This window comes from Plectropomus leopardus, chromosome 13 (genome assembly GCF_008729295.1).
Source record: "Plectropomus leopardus isolate mb chromosome 13, YSFRI_Pleo_2.0, whole genome shotgun sequence".
Taxonomy (NCBI): domain Eukaryota; kingdom Metazoa; phylum Chordata; class Actinopteri; order Perciformes; family Serranidae; genus Plectropomus; species Plectropomus leopardus.
In genome coordinates this window covers 33,140,186-33,154,480 of record NC_056475.1, presented here as the reverse complement: position 1 = coordinate 33,154,480, position 14,295 = coordinate 33,140,186, and the positions used below count along the sequence as shown (strand labels likewise).

Genomic DNA, 14,295 nt, shown 5'->3' with positions numbered 1-14,295 from the left:
ACAGCCGAATGTGGCCGAGTGTACCTGAGCATTGACTCCAACTTACTGGCTTGCTCACAGAGATGACCCGAGCCGGTGCTCTGTTCGCTTAGGTTATTAGCAACAGCAGCTAATCGGCAGTATAACGACAGTGCTGTCGGTATTAATATTTACGTGATGATCAGATAATGGTATATTTATCTCTCTCTCTACACACACACACACACACACATACGCACACACATATACATACAACTCATCAGGGAATCATCATAATCACGACCGGAGAAATCAAATTAACAGAATCGGAATGTGTTGTGCCCATAAAAAGGTAATAAAAGGTGGTGCCTTGTAATATAGCCCCGTGTATTAATACACAGCTCAACTTTCAGAATACTACGTTCAGTACCTTTTAGTAACTGTCACTAGTGCTCCGCGCTGCTCACTGATAACCGGTAGTTTGAATACAGACCGCAGACTGTATGTACAGTCTCTGATACAGACATGGTAAGATGTCCATATTACAGCTTTTCAGCCAACAGCGTATGGATGTGTTGTAAGATGGTAAAAATGATGAATTGTGATTAAAACATGATGAATTACAGCAAAAATATCCATTACTATGGCCGGTACGAAGCCTGTGCTGTGTCAGAAACTCTTAAAGTTACATGCACGCTCTCACTGTAGAGTCCCGCGGGTCCGATGCGCATTCATTTTATGTCTGGAGAAACACCAAATCCCAAATCTTGTTTCGGAAAATAGCGCATTTTACGTCTTTAGGACTTAATGTTTTTAATAATGGCTATAAAAAAATGCGTTCTGAAAAGTCAACATGTCTCAAAATAAATGATCCAGTGATTTAAGGAGGTCTCTTTCCCAATGTTAACAAATGGGGAAAAGTCTTTCTGGGCCAGTGTGCATCACGTGACGCTGTAGTTCCACTTTTGGCCACTATGTAAATTTTGCTTCAGAGGGTGGCGCACTTCCTAGGAGCTAAGCTACTATGAGAGGAATGCTCGTGCACCGGCGCTGTTTGCTTCAAGCACTCGGTCCATCTGTGTGAGTGAGCCAGTGAGTCGGAGTCAGTGCTCGGGTACACTCGGCCGCGTTCGGCTGTCGTTAATCACTTCCACGCATGCTCTATGGGCCAGTAGATCCGGGTATTTTACACTTTTCTAAACCCAGAAAAAGCTTCATGCGCCACTGAGCAGCTCTCATAGGAATGAATGAGGCCCCGCCCCCACGGCTGTATCCAGACTTCCTTATAATACATCCATGGTTCACGAGCATCCCTCTCATAGTAGCTTAGCTTGTTAGCAACAGCAGCTAATCGGCGGTATAACGACAGTGGTGCTGTCGGTTTTAATATTTAGGTGATTATCAGATAATGGTATATTTATCTCTCTCTCGCCACACACACACACACACACACAATATATAATATATAATATACATACAACTTATCAGGGAATCATATCATAATCACAGCTGGAGAAATTAAATTAACAGAATCAAAATGTGTTGTGCCCACAAAAGTATAATAAAAGGTGGTGCCTTGTAATATTGCCCCGTGTATTAATACACAGCTCAACTTTAAGTTAGTAAGTAGTAGTACGTTCAGTACCTTTTAGTGACTGTCACTAGTGCTCCGCTGCTCACTGATAACCGGTAGTTTGAATACAGACCGTAGACTGTATATATGGTCTCTGATACAGACATGGTTCAGAAAATCAACATGTCTCCAAAAACATTATCCAGTGATTTAAGGAGATCTCTTCCCCAGTGTTCAGCAAATGGGAAAAAGTCTTTCTGGGCCAGTGTGCATCACGTGACACTGTAGTTCCACTTTCAGCCACTATGTAAATTTTGCTTCAGAGGGTGGCGCACTTCCTGGGGGCCTGATATGAAACTGCAAATGATGACAAGAAATGATGTTGCAGTGCTTTACATCATATTTGATCCCAATCAGCCTGATTGTGGTGCTACAATTAATATAATTGTCTTTGAGTTGGATTAACATTAAATTTTAAACAAATCCACTGCTCAATGTGCTCTACAAAAAACTAATTTGCATAATGTGAAAACACTTATGGGTACACTTTTTGGAATATTGATTCTCTTGATTCTCTAAACTTGTGTTACAACCTTGTGGGGCTGAGATTTACAATCCCATATTATGGCGCAAGATCGATAAGAAAAAATGGCAGCCATTTTACAGAAAGCTCTTTGCAAAGGGCGGAGCTTATGTGCCATAAATCAAGTTTTCTTTGAGCAATCCTGATTAAACTCGGTAGACACATCCAGCACTAACTTTTGAAAGTATACAGACCAACCTTTGATGTTGTAAGTTTTAAAGCCCTCTGTCACCGTTTGCATTCTTGAGTGCAGCTCTCTCACTGAGCCTCACTCTATAGCTGTGTTGAAACTGTAGCCTCATTCACTCACTCACTCACTATTCACTGTGTAGTATGTATTAAATAGTCCACTATATAGGGAAAAACAAACAAGATTTCGGACACTGCGTTAAAATTTATTCCCCCCTGAAATACATAGCCACATTGCATTGTGGTATATGGGAGTTAAATGCAGGGTACATCGTATGTACACGATGTATGTATGTATGGCGTATGGATGTATTATAAGGAAGTCACATATGTAAATTTGCTGTGCATTGTGGGTATTTTATAGTGCAGTATATAGTGGGTGAAATTAACCACTGAGAATTCGAACACCACTACAAAATGGCGAACACAATATGTAGTGCACTATATCCATGACAGGGAACAGTTATGAACATCAGTGTCTCCTTGAAGCAATCACACACACCTGCTGCCTGCTCAGCTCCTCAGTAATTGGGTCAGTTGGCTCATACCTGGTCTCACCACTATTTAAGCCTCCGCTCTTGTATTTTTTCATAAATGCTAGACTTTCCAGAACCCACTTTCATACTGCTTACCTGTTGCCAACCCTGCCTGTCCCCGACTCACTCTTCTCGGCTAATCCCCGGTAAATGCCTCAGCTTTCAATCTTTGACAACAAGTTTTGCCTTTGTCCCTCGTGGTTTATGTTTGCCAGTTTCAGTTGCTGTTTGGCATTTTACTGCTCCGACATCTCTGTGAGTCTACCTGTTTCATTGGATTACCCTTGTGAGAGACTGCCCTGCAATCTCCTGCATCGACCCTCTGTGTGAGTTTCCCTGTTTCCTTGGTGGTTAGATTTGTGGATTTGAGGATTCCCCTTTGATTACCTGCATCCCATCAGTGACTCCATGTTTTTCCCAAGCCCCTGAGACTTTATCAGACATTCTGAATTGTGCTGATATTTGTGTAAAATGATATGTTGTCCTGCAATGCCAACAACAGACACACACACACAGTGCCCATGCTACCAGTGTTCGCGGCACATGTTTTCATACTTGGCCATTTTGTCATTAGCATTCTCCGTGCTGTGGGGAGGCGTCAGCTCCAGTACAGCCATCTGTCTTGGTGTTTAAGAGGCAGGCATAAATACAGTCATTTTTTGATAATGTCAGGGGATTTGAGCTGCTTTCTTGCACTAATGTTCAGCCGCAGCTGCCAGGGGCCTCTCCTTCATTTTAATTAAAGCAATGACCTGACCTGCTGCATGGATGAGGGGTAGGGTGGCCTCACCTTTGGTGATGCCTCTTGAGGTGCTTCTTGCCACATACGTTGGCATACCCGATCTCTTATTGTTTTCAGGCAGCAGCTACTGGTGTGCTGATGTGTTTTACTACTGAGGCGACTGGTGAATCAGCCTCACCCCAACACAGCAGGTTGGATGGGATTTAGAGGACAATGCAGAGTCATTGAATCACAAATTCAAAGTGGTGATGCTTAGCCTGTCAGAGATTTCATGGTGCATTGCTTGCACTTCACTTCATTTTGTAGCCGGTATCTCCTCCAACACTTTAAATCCTCTTCTTGGCCATTTGGCAGTACCTTTTTTTGGTGGTGAACATAAAAACAGAAATGCAAGCTTAATCCTCAGTGCCCTTGAAACCTTGAAAACATCTATTTGCATAAATTTATATGAGGGTTTGTGAAATTAAACTCAGTGCCAGCATTGCAATCAGTTCCTGTCATAATGTTTCAACAGACACTGTCAAATGAATGAGATAGTGTGACGAAACATTTAAAATGTTTATTTCCTGGTTTGTCAGCCTGTTCTCAAAGACCACACCTACAACATCTGTCTCTATCACAAGTTAATTCAACTAACAGTTAATCTGTAACACCGGATGCTAACATCCAGGAAAGGAAGAAAGGAGTTCTGTGTGGGAGTGACTGGCGCTGAATGTGACCAATCATAAGAGGAATCAGAGCCTGCCCTTTGTCCACCCCTAAAGTGTCAAATGTCTTTGCTCCCCAGACAGCGAGAGAAAGAGCATCGCTCACAAAGCAGACAGTGTCTTACATGGAGGCTGTGTGAGTGCTTGCTGTAAATATGTGTGCAAAGAGTTTTATTGTGTGCATGGCAGTTAATATCTGAGTGTGTGAAATAATAGAATTTGCTTGTGGGCATTGAATTTTTGTGCAAGGTTGTTGAATTTGTGCACAAAGTTTTATCGTGTGTATGGCATTTAATATCTGTGCGTGTGAGACATTATAATTTCACTCTGGAATATATTTATTGCTCTCTCAAGATTTGACATAAATTTGATCCCATAGCCCAACCAGTTAAACCATTTGGCTACAGCAGACCAGATTTGACTGTGTATGTGCTGTACCCCAGTTATGTGACGTCATTTAAGACTGTTGACTTCTCCTGCTTCCACCCTCCTTGGTGTTTTCTGGGCAACTGCAGACCAGATGTGCTGTACCCCAATTTTGTGACGTCATTTGAGACTGTGATGTCTCCTCTTCCACCCTCCTTGCATGCTGTCGATAGTGATCTAATTGGAGACGTAAAATAGAATTTGCCTTCTTTCAGTCTCTGACTGGTTGGCTTTGTAGCACATTTGTTGAGAAATGTTCAGGCAAAGTTGAGCAGGGACATAGTGGAGATACTGAGTTAGAGAGAGAGAGAGACAATGTGAGCAAATGTGCAGCAGTCTGCCAGCTAGAGTTGCCAATTGTTCCTTAAAATATGGAATCCTCCTCTATTTGGGACCTAGAAGATGTGTCCTGTATTGAACTGATATAGAACACGTTGTTCCGTATTTTGGAAAATCAATGATTTGTTTTCATCATAATGAAACCGTGCAGCTCTGCATATGACTGCTGCTGCTGCTTCAGTCTCTCTCTCTCTCTGGCTTACTTTGCAGTGTGTTTCATGCTTGTGGTGTTCACATATGTATTGTTGCTACTGCGTTGTGGCTGTGTAGTGGACTGCCTTGGCGTGGTCTTTACATTTTCCCTCTGGGGAACTCCAGAGCTCAACTTTCCCTGTACAAATGGGGGACACGACAAGAGAAACTGTTTTATGAACCCAGAGGAGTTAACAGAGGGTTCTAAATTAACTTTGTTGAAACTCCCCAGTTAACATCTGCAAACAGGTTCTGCTTTTAAGTCACAAAAAGTGTCAGCCTTTAACGCTTTCCTGCTCAAGATGAGAGATAACAATTCCTTATTCCAAATCCTTATTGCCTTGATATAAAATCCATTCATTATTTTTTCATAATCTTTCACCATAAGTGAAAAATGTGGTAGATATTTTCTGCCAATTCACCACTGCCATTGGCTTCCATTGTATCTGAAAATGTTTTTTGTTTTTCCCCTGAAAAGTTGCTCTAGAAATTTAAAGATATATTTGAGGCCAATGGCAGTGGTGAATTGGCAGAAAATATCTACCACATATTTTACTAATGGTGAAAGATTATGAAAAAATAATGAATGGATTTTATATCAAGGCAATAAGGATTTGGAACCCACATGTCAAAAAGACTGGTATTGTCCTTTAAAAGAGTTTTATGCAAAATAATGACATTACTATTGTTTGCACTAATTTGCACTGTTGTTTGCACTACTGAAGAACGTCAAAAGAAAGTTCTTGAATAAAAACATGCCAAAGATTGAACAGTCGTGTAATGATAATGCAGTCATGCATGTATAGACACATTGTATTTGTTATATATGCATATGCCCCTACGGTCTCTGCCCCCTGTTCCTTATTTCCATTTCAGGGAGTTGGCAACCCTACTGCCAGTGCACAGAGCCAGAGTCTGTGATTGAGAAGGGTTACTTACACGGTAATATGGATAATAGGACACCTACACAGTCATATATTTTTATTTGCTCAAATGACTTATCTTCTCTTCAAAATACAATATATGCTTGCAAAGTATATTTTTCTGCAATCAAAATCCCTTTCGCTCACTCAGGAATGAGGCACAAATATAAAACCATTTCGTGTCCAAATTACAGCTAATTGTGGTGTGATGTGTGATGTGTGCATTGTGTTTTCTAACATCAGTGAAATGGAAGACCAATGTGGTGCTCCGTCATCTGACTGCTGCTGGCTGAGAGTGACAGCCGTAGATATAGTATCAAACAATAATGTTCTAACATTATGGTGACCACAGCATGGGTAGTTGGATTGACGACATTAGGAATTGCCCCCCAGTTATTGATAAACGTTGGAAATAGTATATGGTATATGGATGGCTGTGGTTGTTAGCTGGGCTTAGCCGCTGCTGGTGTTCGACTGTTGTTAGCTGGGTTAGCTGCTGCTGTAACTGAGTGAGCTGCTGTTGTTAGCCGGATTAGCCACCACTGTCGACCAGGTGGCTGCTGTTGTTAGCCATGCTAGCTGCCACTGTCACCGAGTAAGCTGCTGTAGCTGGGTTAGCTGCCGCTGTCGACTGGGTGTGCTGCTTTTGTATGCCCGGTTAGCTGTCGCTGTTCGCCCATTGAGCCACTGTTGCAAACCGCACTAGCTGTCTCTGTCAGACGGGTTGGCTGCTGTTGTTGGTCAGGCTAGCTGCTTTAATTGTGCAGTGGCTGCTGTTGTTAGCCAGGTTAGCTGCTGCTATCCCCCCAATGAGCAAAAAAAGCAATCTCAACGTTACTCATATTTACATATTACATATAATCAAGTGATGTAGTGCTGTGATGTAACGTTATTAAAGTTACTGTACTAACTAACATTAGCTAGCACAATTAACAAAGAGTTGCAAGAGCATTTATGGATTACAGACCAGTTACATTCGTGAAAATTAAAAAAATACAAATTCATGTTTTTTTTATAGGTAAGTCCTTTATTTTAATATTCTTGATCTACTTCTTGCTAACATCTCGGTCCTCTGCACGTCCAGGGAATCTGTGTAAATTGTATGGTCTCAGACAGGGGCACTCTTCATGAAGGCATGTATATTTCGCACTCATTTTTTTGCCATTATTGTTGGAGCAGCCGAGAACTGCACAGTTTCTTCCCAAACTCTTAGACATCATTTTTCACAGGTAATGTTACACAGAAAGTAAAAGTAAAAGTTGGAAATTGTATACTTCTCATAACAGCTTGCATTCAAATGTGCGCGGGGCGGAGGGAGGGAGATGTCAGCACAGTAATGGCAACTTGTTTACTTGTTAACATAGTGTATTCAGAATCATTTAGGCATGCAAACTCAGGATGAAAAAAGTCACAAAATGTGAACCCCCTTGTGGAGTCTCGGGAATTTCTCAGAGAAATTGTTTAAACCCTCTGATCCTGGCGTAGTCGCTGGTGACAAAAATTTGTTTCACTAATGTAAGTTTTCCTAATTCTGAGACTGTTTGTCAGATCGCCTTACTTTTTTTCTCCAGTTCAAGCTGCCATCTGTTCCGTGCAGAGGGATGTGTCCGATGCATCGTAACTGTTTTAGAAGCCTCTCTATCCAGTCTGGGAATTCTGGTGTTTTTACGGGACCTTGTTCAATAAGTCCATTATGATAGATCTGATATTTGGTGTCTTCTGTCCATATTTTATCCGTATTGCGATGATAAAGTACATTAGCATCTATACTAAATGGCATATTGGTTTCCCATAGTTCCTTTGGAGAGAGGTCAGAGGTTTGTTTTGGTCTTGTCCACCAATCGGAAGACGATCCGATGCTTTGCTACCGCTTACATAGCCACACGTCATCTGAAGCATGATTGGCCTAATCCTGCTGTATCTATCGCTCTGTGTTATTGGTAGTGCCTAGTGCATTTGAATAAACTCTGTTAGCCCCTGTATTAATAGTAATGAGACAAGGGTAAATCAGGAGACAGTCTAACAAGCAGCAAGTCCTCATATGGATGTAATCCCTGTGTTCACTGCAGGCAGAGCAGGCAGGAGAATCAGGCCTTTCTCTGAAAGTGTCAGGAGTGGGATGTGGCTTTGCAGAATGGCACAGATAATGGGATACACAAACAACTGCAAAAAAAACAATTGGTCTTTTTTTTTTGAAAAATGTGTCCATTTTTTTAACTATAATAGTTATAATGTTTTCCCAACACTTGGGAGAAAAGTTTTCTACAGCAAAAAACACTTATACATAATACTTTTCTGTGATTCATCACTAAAGAGAAATTGTAAAATTCAATTTTCATCTTGTTTTTTCTTTTGTCTTCATGGTCTCATAACTATTTGTACATTCAAGTGACATCACTGCAGCCTAATTATTCTGATAGCCCAGGTTGTCCTGAAAAATAAGATGATATAGCTTGATTTTGCCTGGAGGGACTGAGGTTTTAAGTGCATTATTACACAAAAAGTCCAGGTGAAACAAAACTAGGTAAAAACAGAATAGGGCTCAGCAGGTTAAATATCAACTTTAAAATGTCGCTTTATGTTCAATTTTAGCATGAGGCAATAGAAAAAATGTTTCCTGCTTTTAGTAATTATGTTTATATATAACTAATAGCAAATATATTTTTCAACAAAACATATTCCCAGCAACCCTGTTGTTTGCCCTGTGTGAATCTTTCAGTTTGAATGATTTTCTCTTACATGCAGGAACCTACATGGGTTGCTTTCTGCACAATGCCAGTGATCGAGCCCTTGGAGGGACCATGCTTTATGACCTGCGCAAAATGACCAGTTCTCTGTGTCAAGACACCTGCTCAGAAAGGTAATGCGTTTGTGGCGGGTCCGTGAAGGGACCACAGAAGGCCTGCTGTTTGCTTTGGATCTCAGTCTCCTCCATGAATGCCCCCTGTGTTTGGAGCCAACGGAGAGCCAGGTGGCTGGATGACAGTAAAAGATGAGGGGGGTTAGGAAGGCGAAAGTGAAGAGCGGGCCAGGACAGAAGGCTTGATCTATTGCAGAAAAAGGAGGGAGGGAGATGTGTATGTGTTAGAAAGCTGAATGAGTGCTGTCGCAGTTAGTGAATAAATCAGAGGTTAGAGAGTGCTTCTCTGTGGCCATTGTGTAAATTTCTCTGTTTGGGTTGCTGTGAGCTGAATTTGTGGCATTAAAATGACCATGCAAAGCTGCAAGAAAACATGGAGAGGCAGGTGGATTTTTCAAAGCAAACTTAGGGAATGACCTGCTTGAATTATTCTTCTTAATATCTTAGCAACGAGGAACATTATACAGCAGAGGACAGATGGATGAAATGAGACTGAGTGGGTGCTTATATTTAAAGCCCAGTAAGCTCCCCTCCCCAATACCCCATCCACAGAGACAGCAGTTCTGCTTGTTACCTGAATGAGCCAATAACTGCAATAAGTAAAAGTAAAAAGTCAAGACAATTTATGCGGATGTTTGAAAAGGTCACTTTGATGAGTTCTCTGTCTTTCCCAAAGAGGCAGGATATAGTGAGTGAATGAGTCACAACAGCCTTGATATGAAAAGTACAGATCAGAGGTGACTGACTAGAAAAAGGCATGACACATTCAGATGGGTGCAGAAGGAGACATACTGAGAAATATCACAGTGGGGGACAGCATTGTTGATTTTATGACAGGAAGTCTGAGTTACATGATAATTTTGAAATGTTAAATAATGTACTGTAGGATGAATTAGCCTGAGGGCAATAATTTGAGGTTATGCATTACCCTTAGCTAGGGCAATAACTGTTTCTATCTGTGCGTGTTTGTGTCCTTACAATGTAATAAAGACTCTGTGTGTGTGTGTGTGTGTGTGTGTGTGTGTGCTAGTGGGTACCAGTTTGCAGGTCTGGAGTATGGAGCTGAATGCCATTGTGGGAACCGCATCAGTAGCCCAAGGGCTCAAGAGGAGGATTGTAGTCTGGTGTGTCGGGGTGAGAGGGGGTCTCCCTGTGGAGGTGTGGGTCGGCTCTCCATTTACAAGGTGGAGGAGGAGCTGCCAGGTCAAAGAAAATGTGAGTTAGCTTCCTGCAGGGAAGACACAGGACTGTTTGCTATTTATTATCTGTAAGACCTGCTCTGTGAGTGCAGACAAGTGAAGAAATAACTGATTTTTTTACATTTTTCAATTCTCAAATGTAAATAAATAAAAATCAGCCGACAAAATGCAGTGTTAGTGTAAATGGCTTACTCCTCACAACCACATGCATTATGATGTCAAAATCAATGTTGTTTTATTGTCTGTGCAACCAAAACCTAATACATTTGAGTTATAAGCAAAGTATTTTTCCCATTACAGTCTAATTTTACTTATTTTGGTCATCTTAGGCTGTCATTATGGCTCAGTTAAAGAAATAACTGCTCTGACAGTCATTATATCTGCCTCATGTGCACCTGGAGAATCATGTCCCAGAGAGCATGTTGCATCACTATGACAACAAGCAACTGTGAGCTTCACTATACTTAGTGATGTATTATGATCAATGATTTGGGATGATTTTTGCATTAAATCATGTTTAGTGTATCTCAACACTTGATTAATAACAAAAGGAAGACGACAGGAGTGCTTCTGGTGTCCCTCAAACCACTGGTGCTCACATAAGGGAATACTTAAAAAAAAAAGCCAGAAACTTATAACTAAAAAACTGTGGTGTAAAAGAACCAGGTTCAGGCACTCAGGATGGTTTGAAAAGCATAAAAGGCCTGTTATTAATAGGGCTACAAACATTTAAAATACACCAACGCAGGGTTGCCCAGTGGCTGGCTTGGTGGATAGAGCAGGCGCCCCATGTACAGAGGCTGTGTCCTTTGCTGTTGTCCCCTCTCTCTCTCCCCCTCTCACGCTAGACCTTTCCTATCCAATTAAAGGTGTGAAAGCACAGGAAAATAATCTTTAAAAAAATACACCAACACGCTGACACACTACACAGACTAACAGAGTGATTATAGTTGCAGTCACCACAGGTGTGCACTGGTGAAAGCATACAACAGCGTTTTCTGACCTCTAGGGGTGTAGCACAATAAAAGCAACAGATACAAAACTGAGAATCAAACAGGCTTTCTCATAGACTATGAAAATCATTACTGAGACACCAACTTTAAATTGTTACATTCAAGGCAATCAAATTATATAAATTAGTAATGTAATCAAACAACAAGAGAGAAAAAACAAACAAAAACTAGATATATTTAGTATGGAAAAGATCAATTTAAACTGACCTCTCATTTTTTCCATCTTTTCTAAAGCGAATGCCATGCTCAGCCTTATCTAAGATAAATAGAGCAACAGAAGGATGGCTCACACTAATAGCAAGGGTCTCTAAAGTAATCGCAAATAATGACAGGCTCAGAAAGAAACGCTTTTGACAAGAACATAGTAATGAGAAAGTGATGTATTATGGTTGGTAATGACTGAGCCCATTGGGAAGGCTTTTGCTAATATTAACTTAGCATAAAATAAATGAAGGGCTAACATTAACTAGCTTTGGTGGAGAGGCTCATGTTGATTATGTTGTAATCGTTGGCATAATGGTAACCTTTGTAACATTAAATGAGTAGTCCCCAACCACAAACATAAGTAACATTATAGGCTGAAGTCTGGAATAGCATAGCAATAGCATTTTGACCCAGGAAGGGCAGTTATTGTCAAAATATATTTCCATCCTACATGGTTGCATAATTTAGGGGTATTAAGAGCTAAAATGAAGGTTTTAGAATTCTTGTTGTATTTCTAATTATAACATTCTATTCATCAGGCTTCAATACTCTATTTCGAGCAGTGATTTTTGGTAGCTTCTTCTATTTGTCTTTCTTCAGTTTGGCCTCGTAGGCTATAATATGTCCTCGGATAACAGTCTAGACAACCTGCTACATAGTGAATACCTAGATCGACATCAGTTTTCTTTTGTTGCAGTCAGACACGTTTCACAATCATTTTAAGCTATGAAGCCTGAGAAATTTGGTTTGATTTCTTTCAAAATGAAGGAAAAAACATAATTTGTCATGAAAGGTCCCACTAATTGCAAACAAATTAGTAAAAGGTGACAAGGACATGATCTGAAATCAGCTGAGCTGGATAATAAGATATTATCAAAGAAACTAGTGGCTTTATTTATATTATATCATAACTTTATTTTTAATTTGTTTAAATTAGTACTTTCTTAAGGGGATTTCTTTTTTTCTGCTTACTTTCTGGTAATTGTCTTGTAACTTTTTACAATTAACTAATTTCTGTCCCATTCTTGGGCCATTTCTTGTAAAGTTGCTTATATCCCTCCCATATTTTGGAAGAACTTGAGCCAATTTATTCAGGTTTCAGGGGGTGAAGTTGGCTGTGAGCTTTGCTCTGCCAAAATCTATTTTTAGTTTCAACAAGGCTGTGATCAGATATTAAAATGTTGTAGTATGTGCTGTGAATTATATCTGAAGTCAGTTCAGCATCGATTAGGAAATAGTCAATTCTTTTATACAATTTATTATAATACAATTATGTAAGGCAATGGTAGAATTAGAAAGGATAGTAGGACAAGTAGAATCAGTAAAGCAATCTGACGTAGTGTTGCTGTCCCCTCTGGCAATTAAGTGGGTGGTTGATAAATCCGGGATAAGATTAAAAACTTTGGGATCTTCAAAACTGTGTGCATGTAGATTTAAGACAGATACATGCTGTGACAGGATGTGGTCTTTTACAACAAGATAATGCACATTTGGGTCAGATATGGGTGAGAAAAAGAAAGAATACCCATACACTGTACTTTCCCCTGGCTGTGAGACTCCTCTACTCCTCCATCAATGTCAAAAAGATGTTGCGGTCAACTTTAATTTAATTTCTTCTTAAACCATGTTTAAGAAAAATGACAAAATAAATAGACCTTGTACCTACCTTGTACCTTGTACATTGCAAAAAAACTTTATTAAGTACACAACATTTCTGTCATTAGACCTTCATCAAGTTGAAGAACTGAAAAAGGAAATTTGGAAACATAAATAGATGCCTCCTCAGGCGAGGTCAATCAGAAACCATGAGCTGAGATCGCAGCCCCACAGTCTGTGTATTAAGCCTAATAGAAGGCACCTCCCACCTTAAAATGTTACTTCACGGCAAACAGTTTCACAAAATACATATAGAATAATATAATTTAAAAAGAATCACTATAAACCAAGCCTCCACAGTCAGTCCAGATATGGTTCAATTATGTTCAAATGGGACATATCAATGGCTAAACATGGCTACACCCCTGGCCTTAGAAAAAAAGGTTAACTGATATATACTTGTGATATCAACTACATTTTAAGCCTCATTTGTAACCCCCTCCATATGTTTGGTATGTCTATCTAGCAGAAAAACAACCTTGCCTCTCATTAAGTTAGTCCTTCAACCTCAAACAGTAGCTCACAAAGGTGAGACTCCCACCATGTGGCAAAATGGTAGAACTACCTGCAACCATGAAAGAACATCATTTATACTTAGGTCAAGACATAAAAACAATCATCAGTTAGAGTTAGAGTTAGAAATGAACAACAACAAAAAACATATTTGTAATCTGGATCCCACCTTCCCATCCACTTTCCCAAACAAAGTGGATTATGAATTCCCTCATAAATATTACAAGAGACAGCTGAATACTACAAGAAAATATCGAATTAGACTAACTTTTCAGGCTAATAGAAATAAAATGGTGTACTTAAATAGTGGACTCACTCCACCCTTGTGTGTCCGTACAGCCCATTCTCATTCCGATCTAGTAAAATATCACCATTTTGACAGTGCTCTTGGCTTAATATTGTGACACCAAAAGCTACCTTTCTCATCTGCATGAAACATGGCAGGACGGCATCAGGTTGAAACACCACCAGTAAGAATGTTATGTAAGGAACGGGAGGGTGCCTATAGGGTGGCGCTAGGGTGCCTATATTTGTGCCGGTTTAAAACTTTCTGGTAAGCCTGTTATTTTAATATTTGTGCGTCTTGAATGGCTTTCAAGGTCAAACCGCAAACATTTTGTGGTTTTTGTTGATTTCCATCAGCTCCTAACACCACCTCTCGAGGTCTGTGATATGGGTCTTG

General features: G+C 40.2%; 1 protein-coding gene across 1 annotated transcript in view; it reads left to right on the top strand.

The window, feature by feature from the left end:
* Positions 1-14,295, top strand: part of wscd1b (WSC domain containing 1b) — a 44,451-nt gene that overhangs the window by 16,404 nt on the left and 13,752 nt on the right. Inside the window, exons 3-4 of the mRNA XM_042499450.1 lie at positions 8,914-9,028; positions 10,059-10,243. Of these exons, the coding sequence (XP_042355384.1) occupies positions 8,914-9,028; positions 10,059-10,243 (300 nt within the window). The remainder of the gene's footprint in view (positions 1-8,913; positions 9,029-10,058; positions 10,244-14,295) is intronic.